Source organism: Chaetodon trifascialis, chromosome 16, assembly GCF_039877785.1.
Source record: "Chaetodon trifascialis isolate fChaTrf1 chromosome 16, fChaTrf1.hap1, whole genome shotgun sequence".
Classification (NCBI taxonomy): domain Eukaryota; kingdom Metazoa; phylum Chordata; class Actinopteri; order Chaetodontiformes; family Chaetodontidae; genus Chaetodon; species Chaetodon trifascialis.
In genome coordinates this window covers 4,967,976-4,983,112 of record NC_092071.1, presented here as the reverse complement: position 1 = coordinate 4,983,112, position 15,137 = coordinate 4,967,976, and the positions used below count along the sequence as shown (strand labels likewise).

General features: G+C 42.9%; 1 protein-coding gene across 1 annotated transcript in view; it reads left to right on the top strand.

The window, feature by feature from the left end:
- Positions 1–1,458, top strand: part of LOC139344699 (AT-rich interactive domain-containing protein 5B) — a 30,705-nt gene extending 29,247 nt beyond the window's left edge. Inside the window, exon 12 of the mRNA XM_070983044.1 lies at positions 112–1,458. Coding sequence (XP_070839145.1) covers positions 112–1,350 — 1,239 coding nt within the window. The 3' untranslated portion in view covers positions 1,351–1,458. The remainder of the gene's footprint in view (positions 1–111) is intronic.
- The last annotated feature ends 13,679 nt before the right edge of the window (positions 1,459–15,137 follow it).

The following is a 15,137-nucleotide window of genomic DNA, read 5'->3' as shown; positions in this document are numbered from 1 at the left end:
GAGCGTATCAGTACTGAGCTTCTGGGATGGAGCAGGCACTAAGTGTGGTTGAGTTGTGTAGATCAAACAGAAATTCTTCCTCTCATGACCTCCTTTTTCTTCTCCCTGCAGCCCATCCAGCCAGCGATCCTCCCTGTCAACATGCCCCTCACCCCCGATCTCTCCCCCATGTCCACCCCCTTCCTACCCTTCCAGCCCAAACCAAAGGAGCTGAATCCGGACCGAGGGGAGTCTGTGGCTCCCGCTCCAGGTGTGCTCCTCTCCACTCTGCCTCGCCAGTTTGTTGGAGGATCTCTGGGTGGCTTCAGCCCCATCAAAGGCGTGTGTCCTCTGGATGTCTTCAGGAACCGCATTAGCCTCCAGAGAGGCCTGGAGAGCCCGGCCCTGACGCCTCAGGACCCGACCCAGCACCATCCCACCATATACACCATCCAGTCCAAAAGTGGAAGCCCGGACACGCCTCATCCCAGTGGAGACCAGATTCAGCCTCAGCCCCACCCACTCCACCAGCAGCATAACCGCTGCTCGGGGTGTAACGTGGATGAGGGAGCCCAGAGAGGAGGCATTCGGGACGCTAGGAACCGGCCTCCTCTGCCCCCTCTACGGGTCCTGCCTTTGAACCTGGACTGCAGTGTTCAGGTGTGCCAGCTGATGAGGACTCGTTTAGGCTCGTCTCAGTTCCAGACCTTCACCCGCCGACTGTCTGAGGCTCTGTCCCAGGACCTGAGCGCCAAGCCCCCCTGCTCTCCCATCACCCCTCCCCCCGAGCAGGCACTGCCTCTCAACCTCAGCAAACGCTTCACGGCTAAGAGACCCAGCACAGAGGGACCAGAGTCGAGTCCAGCGACGATCAACGGAAACACAGATCAGCCGCCATCCAAGAGAGCGAGAACCAGCAGCACGGAGCAGGCCGAGGACTTCAACCTGAGCGACCGGCCCAGCTCTGGAGGAAGTGGAGGAGGAGGCAGAAGAGAAGAGCAGGATGTGGAGATGAAGAACCAGGAAGAACCCGCAGACCTAAGTTCCCCCAGCAGGATCAGGGCCTTCCTGCTCGGGCTGCCACCCTTCCAGGTGAAATTCGAGGAGGATCTGAACGGGACAAGGTTTGGGAAATTTCTTCCTCCAGGATCTAAAGTTGAACCCCAGAGGACTGAGACAGAGAAAGGAGAAGGAGGAGTAGCAGTAAAGAAGGAGGAGGAGGTGGTTGAAATAGAGCGATGTGAAACTGAGAGGAGCAACAAACTACAGAAGTCTGAGCAGGAGGAGAAAGAGGCCACCCTCATTTCTGGTCCTGGGCCAGCAGAGCTGAAGAGAGCTGGGCCCTCAAACACTGACACACACTGTTTTTAGCATCATTCCCGCTGTTGATTTTAGCATTTTGTCATCCGAAAACTGTCAGATGAGCCGAGGATTTGTCGGTTTTGGAATCTGGAAAGTTGTGCGTGGTGTTGGCTTTGGGTGACGAGGGCACGGCCGTCGATCCGGCTCAGGTCAAATCCTGAACACCTGGAGCAGGGATGTTAGTTTTCTTCATCTTTGACAACATTTGAACTCACAACTTTCCCCCTTTTATTTGTCTCCTGTTGGTATTTCCTGTTTTGTTTTATTTTTTCTGGTTTTCCATCATGTCGTTGATTGAACTTTGCAGAGGAATGACGACACCAAGACTCATGACAATCACAAATCAGTTTCTCTTCCTTCCTCTGATGAGACTGTGACTCTTTAACAAACACTGCCATAACCCTCCATAACACTATTAACTCCACTATTCAATGTTAGGGTGGAATATTGAATAAGATCCATATTACTTAAAATAAAAGTCAATATTACATCTATGGGTGATGCTATGCATCAAGAGTTCATTAATTAGCATCTAGAGTGTACTGTAGTTTGGTAGTTTCATTTTTAAATTGTACTCTACTTCTGTAGAGAGATAGTTATTTTCTGATAAAGTGTCTACATGTTATCTGGAGCTCCGAGTGAAAAGCTCCTCAGTCTTCACATTATAGCTCGTTAAGTGAAGCGTTTCTATAGTCCTGCTCGTTAGCTGAAATTATATAAACTGTTCTTACACATACGTGCCTTACACGGCCTGCGATCTGTTTCATCGCCGGCTTCAAATGCATTCACTTAAAGAGATACCTTGATGTTGGACCTGTTCAGTTTTGCTTCGTATTCACGCTCGTGCTTCAAAGAGACTCGGCCTGACTGAGTTTCTGTCACTTTGAGACATGTAGGGCGGCGCGTCCCACAAAACGAAAGAAGCCAAAGTTTTCAAATTTGAAATGTGATTATTTGTAGCTGAAAGTGGTCAAATGTGGGTTTAAATCAAGAGCTCAGACAGGAGTGGAGCACAGATCTGACCGCGCATCGATGCCAGTGATGCATTTTGTTCCATACCCAGCCCTGCTGTTTGCTTTGCAAAGACCACTGTGGCCACACGTTGGCGCCATCGTGTCGCCTTCATCACTATCGCTGTTCAGGTTGTTTGACCAGTAAGAAATCACATCGGCACCGCGTGTAGAGATCATACATGAACATGTAGCCCAGACATTCAGACTACCTCAGGTTTTTTTTCTTTCTTTTTTTCTCATCTCTCCACCTGCTCTGTCTGTTTCAGGCGGGTGGAGCCTATCCCAGCATGCATTTGGGTAGACAGCAGGGTTGGTAGCTGGGGCCTCATTTATAAAAATGTTCTTAGATTTACACTTGAATTTAAGATTATTTCCAGCAGTGTGCTCGCGTTTGTAACGCCTGTGATCTCTAAATCTCAAAGTTTGTGAAGATGAGATCACAGTGATGGTGGAGGAGGGTGAAATAAGTAAAGGAAGAACTACTTTTATGTGGTTTTCTGCTTAAGATGTACTTCAGATTGAAATTGATCTGTTTTATTAATATGGCCCCAACTCAGACCGACCTGGACCAGACCTGGACTGGTGTTAAAGTCTGGTGTTCTACACTTTTCTTATTCTTTTCCCATGAAAAGACCAAAAGCAGCAGTGCATCATAAAGCCTCTCAATGCTTTATGACTTCCTGTCTGTGGTTCTTGGTCGGACACATTCATTGGTGGCTTTGGTCTTTTCATGGGATTGTTGACAAAAAGGAAAATATAGAGTATCACTGGAATGATTGTTTAACCTTCGGTCTCCATCTGGATGCGTCTCCTTTGCTCTCGGTATCTCCATTCAGACCTCACTGCGATCACATCTCGTATTGGGTGCAAAGTCGGTAGACAGATGGCGGATCAGTCTCAGGTGAAAGGAAGCTATGCTGCCATGTCGTACATTTCTTTTGTCCTTTGCTGAAGAAGGGCTCATCTGTAGCTGTTAGACGTGAGAGAGCAGGAAGACGTGCAGACGGCTGATCTTTCCACGGGATTTTCTTGCTTTAATAGTTTCACATTTGGGCAAATACACACAAAGTTGGAGAAGAAGATTGATACCACTCATGTCTGTACAACCCTAACCCTAAAAACGAAGCTACAGCTAACAGCCAATTAGCTTAGCTTAGCATAACAACTGGAAACAGGGAAACAATCTGTCCAAAGCTTAAAAAAAAACATCTCTAAAGCTCATTATTTAACACTTAGTTACGTTTGTTTAATTTGTGCAGTAACAGAAATGTAAAAACGTCAGTTTGTGGTCTCTCTTTGTTTATGTATCGGACGGTTTGTTGGTCTTCTGGGCTCTCTGCTAGCTGTGCACACCTGACCTGAGCCGAGACATGGTCCGCTACAACTGCAAATTGTCGATTTTACACAGTAGTTTTTTGTACATATGCGATTCTGACATTTCACACAGTGAGCTTTCGAGGTGTTTGTAGTTTTTGTCACTTTCTGACTGAGCCAGGCTAGCGGTTTCCCCGTTTCCAGTCTTTGTGCTAAGCTAGGCTAACCGTGTCTTGGTAGTAGCTTCATATTCACTCTACAGACACAAGTGTTGTATCAATCTTGTCAACAATTTTTTTCCCAAAATGTCAAACTATGATTTTAAGAACGTGGCCAAACTGCAGATGTTCAGCTGAGATCTGATTATATTCTGACTGTTGTGAGTTCTGTTGCTTTCACATGAGTTTGATCCAGATACAGATGTCAACGCCTCACTCACCAAAGAGCTTGTCGGCGGTTTCCACTGAAAGAAAACAGTCCACTGCTCCTCCCAGCTTCTCCCTCTCCTCATCTGAAGTGCCAACAGAAAGCGGTGACTCCGTATCGCGTCGCTAAAAAAACGTAAATATCAAGGTATCCCTTTAATCGCCGCCTTTTCCTTCCACTCGTCTGTGTTCGGTTCAGATTTGCACACCTACTGTACCTGTTTGCTTCATTTGTTTATTCATATTTATATTTGCCAACGTTTTGTTATTTTACAGTAGTGGAATCAACTACGACACCGAAATTAACTGGTGCTGTTTATTCTTAGTTATTAGCTTTTGCCATATTGTTGTTTTTAACCGATGAAGCTGCAAATCCTTTTCATCTCAGCAAGTCGTTACATCCTCAAACAGCTTCGTGGAAATTTTCTCACGGCAGAGGGTTTTAAGAAAATATGTTAACAAGCTAAATTAAGAGATACTATGACTTGTTATGAAAATATTTGCAGTTTTTCTCAGATGTATGTGACAGATATGAATTGTTTGTGAATGAATGCATGAGTAGAGGTTTGTATACTCAGTAGATCACAGCGGGCAGATGCACCAAAGCACACGTACTCCACCAGAGGCCACCAGACTCTAACCGTGACCTTTCTGTAACATTTATCATCATGTTGAAGTCAGAGTTATTATTAGTATTTCAGGATATTACTATGTTTTTCCTGCGCTGGCTGTTTGCTTTGAGAAATGTAACCTCTCACAGTAATGTCAGTTTTTCCTTCACCTGAGGAGAAAACGAGCAGTAACAAGGAGATCATGGTGAATACTTCTCCCTTTTTTGGTTATTTCTTGAAAACAGTCATATTTTCATCAATGCAGTAAGATTAGATATTATCTCACAACAGGATAAATGCACATTTTGTGTCTCACTCTGCTTCATCATGTCCGTAAACCTTTATTTATTAATGTGGGGTGTTTCTGAGCGCGCTCAGTCTGTGGGGCCCTGCGTCGAGCAGTTAAGGCCTCAGGATGCTTCAGAAAGTTTGTGCGAATGAAGATAAAAGTGTTTGTTCTGAACGGCCATTTAAAAACCATGGTGGATATCCAGCAAAGAGGAATGATGGCGTGTTCGTTTCCCTTCGCACGACATCTCCAAGAGCTGTACGTGTTTTGTTGGCCTTGTAGTCTTGATGTTATCAGCGTTCAAACGGGGAAGACGGCGCCCGGTTATACGTCAGAAAAGTGACAGACCAATCAATGCACAGATTGGGCTCGGTTGTTGGATTGTGGATTTCGAAATGTTAGAATAAATGTCGGGCACAGCTCATCTGCTGTTGCAGACGCTGTTGTACAACATGCTGTGCAGCTGTGGCTCGGGAGGCAGAGCGGCCGTCCACCAATCAGAGGGTCGGCGGGTCAATCCCTGGTCCCTGTCGTCTACATGTCCAAGTGTCCTTGGGTGAGAACCCCAAATAGCTGCTGATGCCATGCCATCAATGTGTGCTTGAACGGTTGTTGCTCCTGATGAGCAGGTGGCACTTTTCCACGGTGGCCTCTGCCCCCCGTGTGTGAACGGGTGAACGCTGACGTGTCGTTAAAGCACTTTGCAGTTTAATTGACCGATGTCTGGCCACCATCCTGCTACGCTACCGCTACCTACTGCTACCTGTTTTTATCCACATCTTCTCACGCGTAAAAAACCTGCGTGAAATACCACAGAAATATAACACTACATTATGCGGCAGAAACCCGGTCGGTCCTATCACCTGACCGATGGGTTATCCTAACCTTAACCTCGGCCTGCATTTTTGCACATGCGTGAAACAAATCAGGTTTTCGGTATGGATGGAGCAGCGACGTGCATAAGCCAAAAAGCTTTCATGCTTCCGGGTTTACTTCTTCATAGAGCAGTCCACTGCACAGTGGTCTGTCCCGCTGATGCCTTCGGCCTACACATCTAGCATTGAGATGGTGTCATGAAAATAGAAATACCTTTTCTAGGCTCTGACACCAGTTTATAAACGCGTTATGGAATCAAAAAAAAACTGTCTGCAGGCTGTAGATGTCCTGTCAGCAGTTTTACAGACGTCTCTTTTATAAAGGGGGTCCACGGGGGTCAGGTTCTGTGGGCTGCAGTGGATCTTTGTTCGTTGCAGTACCTCAAATGGCCACTGGGACAAGTTGTCAGCATTGTCCAGCTCTACGTGTAGAGCCACCGAGCTGCCTCCGACTGTTTATGTAACTTTCCGAAACTAGATCGGACGAAGCTCTTTTTATTCTCTACATAATTACTTCTGTCACGTCACGTATGACCAACCGAGTGCAGCCATGAACGACCGCAGGCGTTTCCAGTTTGGCCGTTTTTAGAAACACTTTTACCTTCAGGCGACCGCAGACCAACAAGTTCATTTCAAACGTCCCCCTCACACTCATACTGGGAGCCTCCCAGTCAAACCACAGCTCCACTGGACCAGTTATATCTCAGCCTGACTCTCCTGAACAATTTGCCTTAGTTTTTTTTTTTTTATTATTATTCTTGCATGTTAATTTTATGTAAATGCCACTGAGGGCTGAACGCCTGCTGTGTCATTGGGAGGGGAGGGGGCTTCTTCTAGTTTAGTGTTGAGCAGCATGTTAAACCAGTGTGAGAGCTGAATAGGTTTTTTTTTTCTTCTTTGTTTATTTAAGCTTTAGTTTGTAAAGGTTTCTTTAGATATAATATCTTTTTTTCCTTTGATAAAGTTAAAATTTAAATGTTTACATTTGTTATGCATGTTCAAACAGATTTGTTATATCCAGTGTTTTGCACACTACTTCAGCATCAGTCTTGAACGGCACTGCTCATTAATGTAAAGTACTTAAAATTAAGTGCCTGATAGTTAAAACTGAAAATTGGAGTTGATATTTGTAAGCAAATGAAAGTTAAATTTGCTCATTAGCCTTCATGCCATTGACTTGAACAGCGGCTCCTGTAGTCATGTGTTATTGTGCTTAAAGCCTCTGTTTGATTACACGAGGGCGGACTTCCTGCTCGGCTCCATCGTCTGTCGGAGCAAACTGGACCTACGGGACTCGACAACAGGGACACCTAGTGGCCGTCAGAGCGCTCAGTGATGTGATTCATCCAGTGAGCGACATTCACCAAGATAAATGATCAAATTAAAGGTGCCACATGTGACATGTTAACATGCAGAAAACGCTGCGAAGAGGACTGACCTGTGGGTCGTTATCGCACAGAACAGGAGGAGGGCGCTGTTCGTCCACTGAGCTGTGAGACCTCCAGCACTGCAAGAAACACTTATTTTCATTAGCAGATGGACATTTTATAGGTTAAAGGATTAATTGTTTAATCATAAAAACTATTTGCAGATTAAATATTTTAACTTTAATATCACCAAATGAAGAGATTTACACACCTTTGCTTAATAAAATAACCATTATAAACTATTGCTGATTAGTTTTCTGTGGCTCCAGAAACATGTCGAACATTTCTGGTCTTTGCATGTCCAAAAAGAGACACATGCCTGTAATATTTCCAAACTGATGTCCTCAAATGTCTTGTTTTGTCCAGCCAGTAGCCCCAAACCCCAAAATATTCACTTTACAACCAAAACACTTGAAGAAATCCAACAGAAACTCCATATTTGAGAAGCTGCAACCAGTGAATTTGGAATTTTTGTCTGTAGTTCCTGGTTGAAAATCTTAAAAAAAACAAAAAAAAACAAATGAAAGAATCCTCTCTGAGGCAGCAGAAGGGTTTATGGGAAATGTAGTCTGGAGAAACACCAGCAGCAGCAGAGCCAGACTCCTCCATCATGGCAGTGATGTCCATGTTAAAGTGCTGCATGTGGCGCCTTTTCAGAACTGTTGGATGTTAAGTACCAATGAATGTCTCAGTCACATCTTAACTGTGATCTCATTTTTATCACTTGACACCATTTAACTCGTGTTTTTTGTCATTTTTTTTTTTACTTAACACAAAATCCCAGGTCAACTTTAAAGTGTTCTTTTCTTCACAAACTGTGCTGAAGCTTTGAAGAGAACGGATGCTTCCTGGTGTGATCGCGCTCACCTGCCTGCGTGCACCTGAAATGGCCGCCGAGGTGTGAGGTGACGTGAATGGGAATTTTTCGTGTCGCATGTGTGTGATTTGATGATTGCAGATCTGCAGCACAGACTCCATTTTTTTTTTTCCTCGTCTCTATAAAAGCGGTAAACGGCTGGCAGTGTCAGGTACCATTCCATTTTAACACTGTATATTTATAATAAAAGTAATCTGTTAATAAAACCTGAGTGGCTTTTGTCTTGTTTCCACATTTCTGAAAAAAAAAAAAAAAAAAAAACTTTGGCTCATATTTTCTCTTTTACATAATTAATGACATTTTCTGAATATTGATTTTTCTTTTTTAATTGTATGAAAAATAAGTCATTTTATTGAGAGATTAAGATTTTATTACAAAAGTTATAATAAAATTGTGAGGAATACAAAGTTGTGATATAAAGTCGATTTGTCAGACTGAAGAAGAAAAAAGTCAGACATTAAAATTAAAATCTTAAAATATTGGGAATAAGGTTATTTTGCACTTAAAGTTGTAATATTAAGAAAATAATTTTTGAGGTTTTTTTTAGAAAAAACTTATATGAGAATAAATCCATAGTTTCATGCTAAAAGCTGTCTGTTAGTCTGTTTTTACTTCAGGGATTTGTGGCCTAAACTCTACCTGATATGTTCTCAAAAACACAAGAAAATCTTTAAAAAAAAAAAAAAAGAATCATATATTTATTATTTAATATTATATTTGATATGAGGTTTATTTTGGATTGACAGTTGATATTAATGATGAGATTCTTGTATAGAAATGAAAGCTGAAGTATCTTCAGTCTGAAGCCTCTTTCTGGACGTCCTGTGATTCCTCTCACTGAACACTAGATGGAGACAGAGATCTGATGAATGAAGCCATGTGAACGTTTCCAGGAGATTCTTTTAAAGTCCGTTATTCAGTGGAGGAAAGAAAGTACTGCTTTAGTGTCAGTTAGAGGTACTTTTATGTCCTGCTACTTTTTACTTGACAGCTTTAGTTACTCATTAGTCCTTAGATTACATGAACAACGTATGAAACTGTCATGAAATCTTTCATTTGATCTCTAACCGTCATGTTTTCATTGCGTAGACTTAGATTCATCATTCACTGAACACTAACCCTTATCGTCACCTTAACCCAAGTCTTCATCCTAAAAGTTATCGATTTACATTATGGGGACTGTGTTTTGTCCCCAAAAGGAAGGCGAGTTCCCACAATATGAGTAATACACACACACACACACACACACACACACACACACACACACACACACACACACGCACACACACACTTTGCATTCCTTCCCTCCAGGACTTTTATTCTCAGTTTGCTTCAGAAACGTGCAGAGTGTAAACATTCACACTGAAGAGGAAATGAACACATTCCTCAGTCTGCTGCAGGTCAGTTCACACACAGCGTGTGTGTGTGTGTGTGTGTGTGTGTGTGTGTGTGTACAAGCAGGACAGGAGCAGTGAGGTAAATGCTTTAGTAAAGCACCTTTCAACGACATAACTGACACATTCAAAAAAAATAGGGCAATATTAAAACACACACATGATCAGGAACTGAAACAAAGTAAAACTGAGGATAAACTAAAATAAGTGACGTCCTCGCTCACTCAGACAGCAACTACTCATGACGCTCAGCATGTGTCAAAAGTTCAAACTACTCATGACGCTCAGCATGTGTCAAAAGTTCAAGCTGGTGGAGCTGGTGGAGACCAAAAACAGAGATTAAAGAGAGTGAATGCTGGACCTGCATCCATCGGGTGGAAACTCCAAACGACTGGTGCTGTTGGGTCATACCTGCTGCATTAAAAGGTGATAATACGTCAGTGGTGTGCTCGGTTATAACGCTCCATTTAAAAACACAAACCTGCTATCTGTGGTCAAACTTTACATTTTTTCCCCTCGCTGAGACGCTGACGTGTCTACAGACTTGCAGTCTTCTTTACTTTCCTGGGTTCAGGTCTTGGTGTCATCCAGTCTCTGTGTCTCTGGTCCGGTTCTGTTTTCTGGATTACAGAACTCACCACGGGGCTCCGTCTCACTGCTTTGGTATGTGAGTTGTATTTTTCCTGCACAGCCTGACAGACTTTTAACCCTTTGAGACTCATAAATATTTTCTTTTGAAGTCTCTTCTCTTTTGTCTGAGATTTGACCAGCTCAGACTGTACAAAAAAAAATCCATATATACACACAGACTGCTAATATATCAGCTGAAAGCAGGACGACATCACATAACTGCAGAAAAATAACTGTTCAGTGATGTAAAACAATGCTGCGGGTAAGGTTTGCGTACGTTTAGGCACAAAAGAGTTTAAAGTAACCGAGGTCTGCAGTCTCCCCTCCTCCTCCCCCGTGTCCTCTTCCTGGTGTCTCCTGTCTGTCTCGTCTGTGTCTGATGCTGCAGGGCGTGGCCGGCAGGTTGAGACCAGCCTCCTGCACACACCTGCACATAATCACCAATCAAGACCCACCTGTTCACCTCGTATATAAGCACCCCGATTACAACCAGTATTCAAACAGTGGTAACAAACAGACTGGGATTATTTGATTTGGAAAAGCTTGATGGAAATGCCAAAATTTGACAAAACGTGCTCTATTTATCGTTAAAACACGACATGGGAGATGGAAACAGCTTTGCCGAATAAGTCCTGACGTAGTGAACACTGACATGACTAGCCGTCGCTCATCCAGACTCTAGTTTATTTGCTCCAAACCAGTTTATGGAAACACAATTTGCATTTTCTTTTTTATTTCCTGCAAAATTTCAAAATGTCTCTTTTGCTTGACGATAGATGGAAACACTGTTAATGTCACTTCTAATTCTGATTCTGTTGTTTTTTAATGTGGAATTATGTCCTTAAATGGGTGAAAATGGAATTTAAAAAAAGGCGTAAATGTCTATTTTTCTTTTCATTTATTTATTTTTACTTGATTTCTTTTCATGATACCCATTTTACTCCGCTGCGGTTAATGTCTTTGTTGCTTGACTGTGATGCTTGAGGGATTTTGTGACATCATATCCACTTCGCAGCCAATCAGGATGCAGAGTGAAACTTGAAGCCTCCAGGTCACAAACACTGAGACCTTTCAGTGAAGTCTTGCTGTTAAACTGAGTAATAATTTGACAGTTCAGTGATGGAGAAGGAATCATTTTCTTCTTTATTTTATTGCTTTCCTCAAATATACCACTCAATCTGTTTTCTTCTGTAATTATGTTCATTGTTTAGAGTCATAATAGAATAAAGAAGTCTAAAAGAGAATAATAAAGAATAATAGAGAATAATAATTAATAAAGACATAAAGCATTTTTATGTCTGAAATCTGGAAATTTGCTTTGCTTATTGTTGGTTTTTAATGTGTTTCGACAAACTCTCATCATTTTTCTATAATATTGAGGCTATGAAACAGCCGCCGGTTCCCTCTGTCCAGCAGCGCCTGAGCTTTAAAGACCACAGAGGCCTTCAGAGACCAAACCAGATCCGCTCGATTACATGATTCATTGAAGTCTCCGTGGATGTCGAGCAGTAAATTTCTCTCAGAATTCAGAATTAATCCTTGTCTTTTTTCACCCTGCGGAGTTTTTATTCTCTAATCTGCTTCCTCTCCACATCCACCGCGACTCCCACCAACAGAGAGGGTCTGGAAACATTCAGAGCTTCAGATCTTCACATTTGGACTCTGTAGTTCAGCAAACATCCTACAGTTATTGTTTCCTTTCCCTTCATCTCCACTCAGACAGACAGTGTTTGGACGAGAGCCGGACAAAGCGGAAGACGAGGAATTAAACTGTTAAGCCAGGCTTAACTCTGAGTCCATCTCTGAGGACGTGAGCTTAGAGAGAATCTAAATATCTGAGCTTTCATTTGATCGGTCGCATGTTGATTTATTGCTGCGAATGCTAAGCTAACACAGAGGCTTTTCTTTGTCGTCTTGCAGCATCGCTCTCACACAAAGAGCACAGATGGGAAATGATCCTTTTCCTTTTCTTTGTTTCCCATCTGTCCACCTGGCTGCCTCCTCCTTCACAGACGTGCTGTATAGAAGCTGATCAATAAAATTAATCAATAACTCTTCTGCCACAAAGGAGCAGAATGAGTTTATCAAACAAAGATCGGACTTTAACATTTTTATTCCAAACAACAACAAATCCTCCACATAGTTGAGTAAATGTTCTCAGTTACTCTCCGTCATCTTGCGAAATAAATCTGGATTTAGAAAGACGTGAGCTCACCAGCTCCTCATCTCTGCTGCATTAGCTGCTACATTAGCATGACAAACCCAAATGTTAGACCCAACTGTGCATTGTGGGTAATGTAGGCCCCAGGCTTTGATTAAAAAAAATATTCTTCATTTGGATCCACGTTAGCCTCCACGAAGAAGCCAGTGGTCTTCACAAAGGAGCAACACAGAACTTAGTCATTCAGCTATCTTAAAGTTTGGTCCATATAGTTTAAATTAAATAAATCACCACAGTTTTTTGCTTAAATGTCACGTTTCTTTTTTCACACACATCAGCAGAAAAGTTTCTTTCAAAAGGCTGAAATTAAAAGTCTTTTTCCTTCTTGGCAGAGGCCCTGACCTGATTCTGAGGGACTTATAGCTGCTCTTCGTGGCCATTTGGTGGATTAAAACTCCCTGATTTTCTAAGTGTTATTTATTCCTTCCTCAAGCTGGAAGCAGACTCGGTGTAATCTCCAGCGTTCAGCTCTGACAGGCCAATTTGCCCAGTCAGAGGCTCCATTAAGAGAAGGCAGTTTAGTGTCAGCTCAGTCTGCAGGCCGGCCTTTCATTTAGAGGAGAAGATTTACACTTTTAGACTCAGTCTCATCCACTGCCAGCTGATTTTTTCCCCTCACAGAACAGAGAAGGAATCCAGACTCTGCTGTCGCTTCAGTCTGACAGGAGGCGTCCACTCAGCTCTTGATATTATTTCTAAATCATGTCTTCGTCAAGAATAATCAGGGAACATTTATGGTAACTGCAGGCAACTGTACACCCACCCACACACACACATACACATTAGCATACTGTACACCTACACACACACACACACACACATTCACAATAATAAACAAAACAAACACAGTGTCTGCAGGAAACAACGACCTGAAGGGTGAAGAGAATTAATTAAGACTAACCCACTTAACAAGAGGGGGAGGGGCCGCATGTGTGTGTGTGTGTGTGTGTGTGTGTGTGTGTGTGTGTGTGTGTGTGTGTGTGTGTGTGTGTGTGTGTGTGTGTGTGTGGGTGTGTGTGTGTGGGTGGGTGGGTGGGTGTTAGGGCAAAGCTAGAGAGTCATCTGATGAGACAGCATGGAGCAAACAGGAAGAGGGAGGGAGCGTGTGGAGCATGATGGAGTATAAGATGCCACTTACATGTCACGTTAGCATTTTTAGCAACACTAGCAGGTTGTTGTCGAGACGGCAAACTCTGCTGGTCCAGACAGAAACTGGGTGATTGCTATGATACTCTGTGCAGACATTCATGGTTTTCAGAGGATGAATCCTGCCGACCTCCAGTGTCTCCACCGGGCTGATGTTTATCGTTGAATGGATTGTCGTGATGTCCTCTGACTTTTCCTCCCGCGCCATCGTCACAATCTTAATTGCTCAAATTTGTCCTTTAGTTTATGGCTAAATAGCAAATGCTAGCGTGTTGACATGCTAAACTAACATGATAAACGTTATTATTTTTCTACCTCTCTTTTTTATTCTGTAACAAGTAAATTTCCCCGACATGGGATCAATAAAGTTTTATCTTATACCTGCTAAACATCAGTATGTTAGCTTTGTCATTTGCATGATGTTAGCATTTAGCCCTGCTGTGCTGAATTTGAGACACGAGCATGGCTGCACACTCTTACTCCTGTTTATTCTCCATTTTTCACTTTTCATATGAACAAATGAGTGCAACATCAGGACTTCCTTTAAGGGATAAATGTAGTTAATTGTCTCATCCTCCCTCATGCCCGCAGCTGCTTGCCCAGCTTTGACTGCAGCCTCTTCGACAGCAACATGACAGAAAAGGAGAATGGCCAGGAGGAAAATAACAGAGAGCTGCAGTTACTGGTCAGGTCTGAGATCACAGAAACGTACCTGCACAGCCAGATTCAATCGAATTTAAATGGATGTGAGTCAGCCAAGTCATTTATATTTATGTAGTTTAAAATCACAAATCTGGGGACAAACTCTCAGGTATTAGTATTTCATTCATAGTGATGGTGACCTGCAATGATTAGATCTTCATCCTCCACTTAAGCGACAAAATGATATGTTACGAGCACTGCCAAACAATCCAAACGCACATTGTTTCAGTTATTTATGATTCTATGATGCTCTTAAACTATGAGAACAGAAAAAATAGATGCCGATATACAAAGTGCCCTGGTGGTGTGAAGGCTTTTTATTCATTTATATGAGAAAAAAACATGACTCACGTGGAATATGTGTGAAGCCTGAGCAGCATTCCTCCTCTGATAACCCATTTATTTACCAAGACGAGCCTCAAAGGACGGGTCATTTTGTGAAAATAAAGGGGCAGGAGTGACCTCACGTGGGAATAGATAAAAGTTGGATAAAAGCAGAGGAGCATGAACACAACGCAGTGGATACATCAGCTAAATTATGCAGGTCCACCTTGTTCAGCATCACTGTTTGTGCCAATTAAAGCGCCCACCAGCGTCACTGCCCCTCCTCTATTATCCTCTGGCCTCAGCGCTGAACTCTGAGAGCACAGGGGGAAGGTATGTGGGCTCCACGCCAGCCGAGCCTGAGAGAAAAACAGCCAGGCGGGTTACCATGGTAACCAAGCACCGCCGCCAGACGGGGAAAACCTCCTCTAAATGTCAACTTTTCCAGGAAAAAGGAGAAAAGAAGCTCATTTTCAGTCTATCATTCATGAGGGTTTTTTTTTTCAGACCCTACAGAAGAGCTTTAAGAGGAATTCTTGGCCAATCGG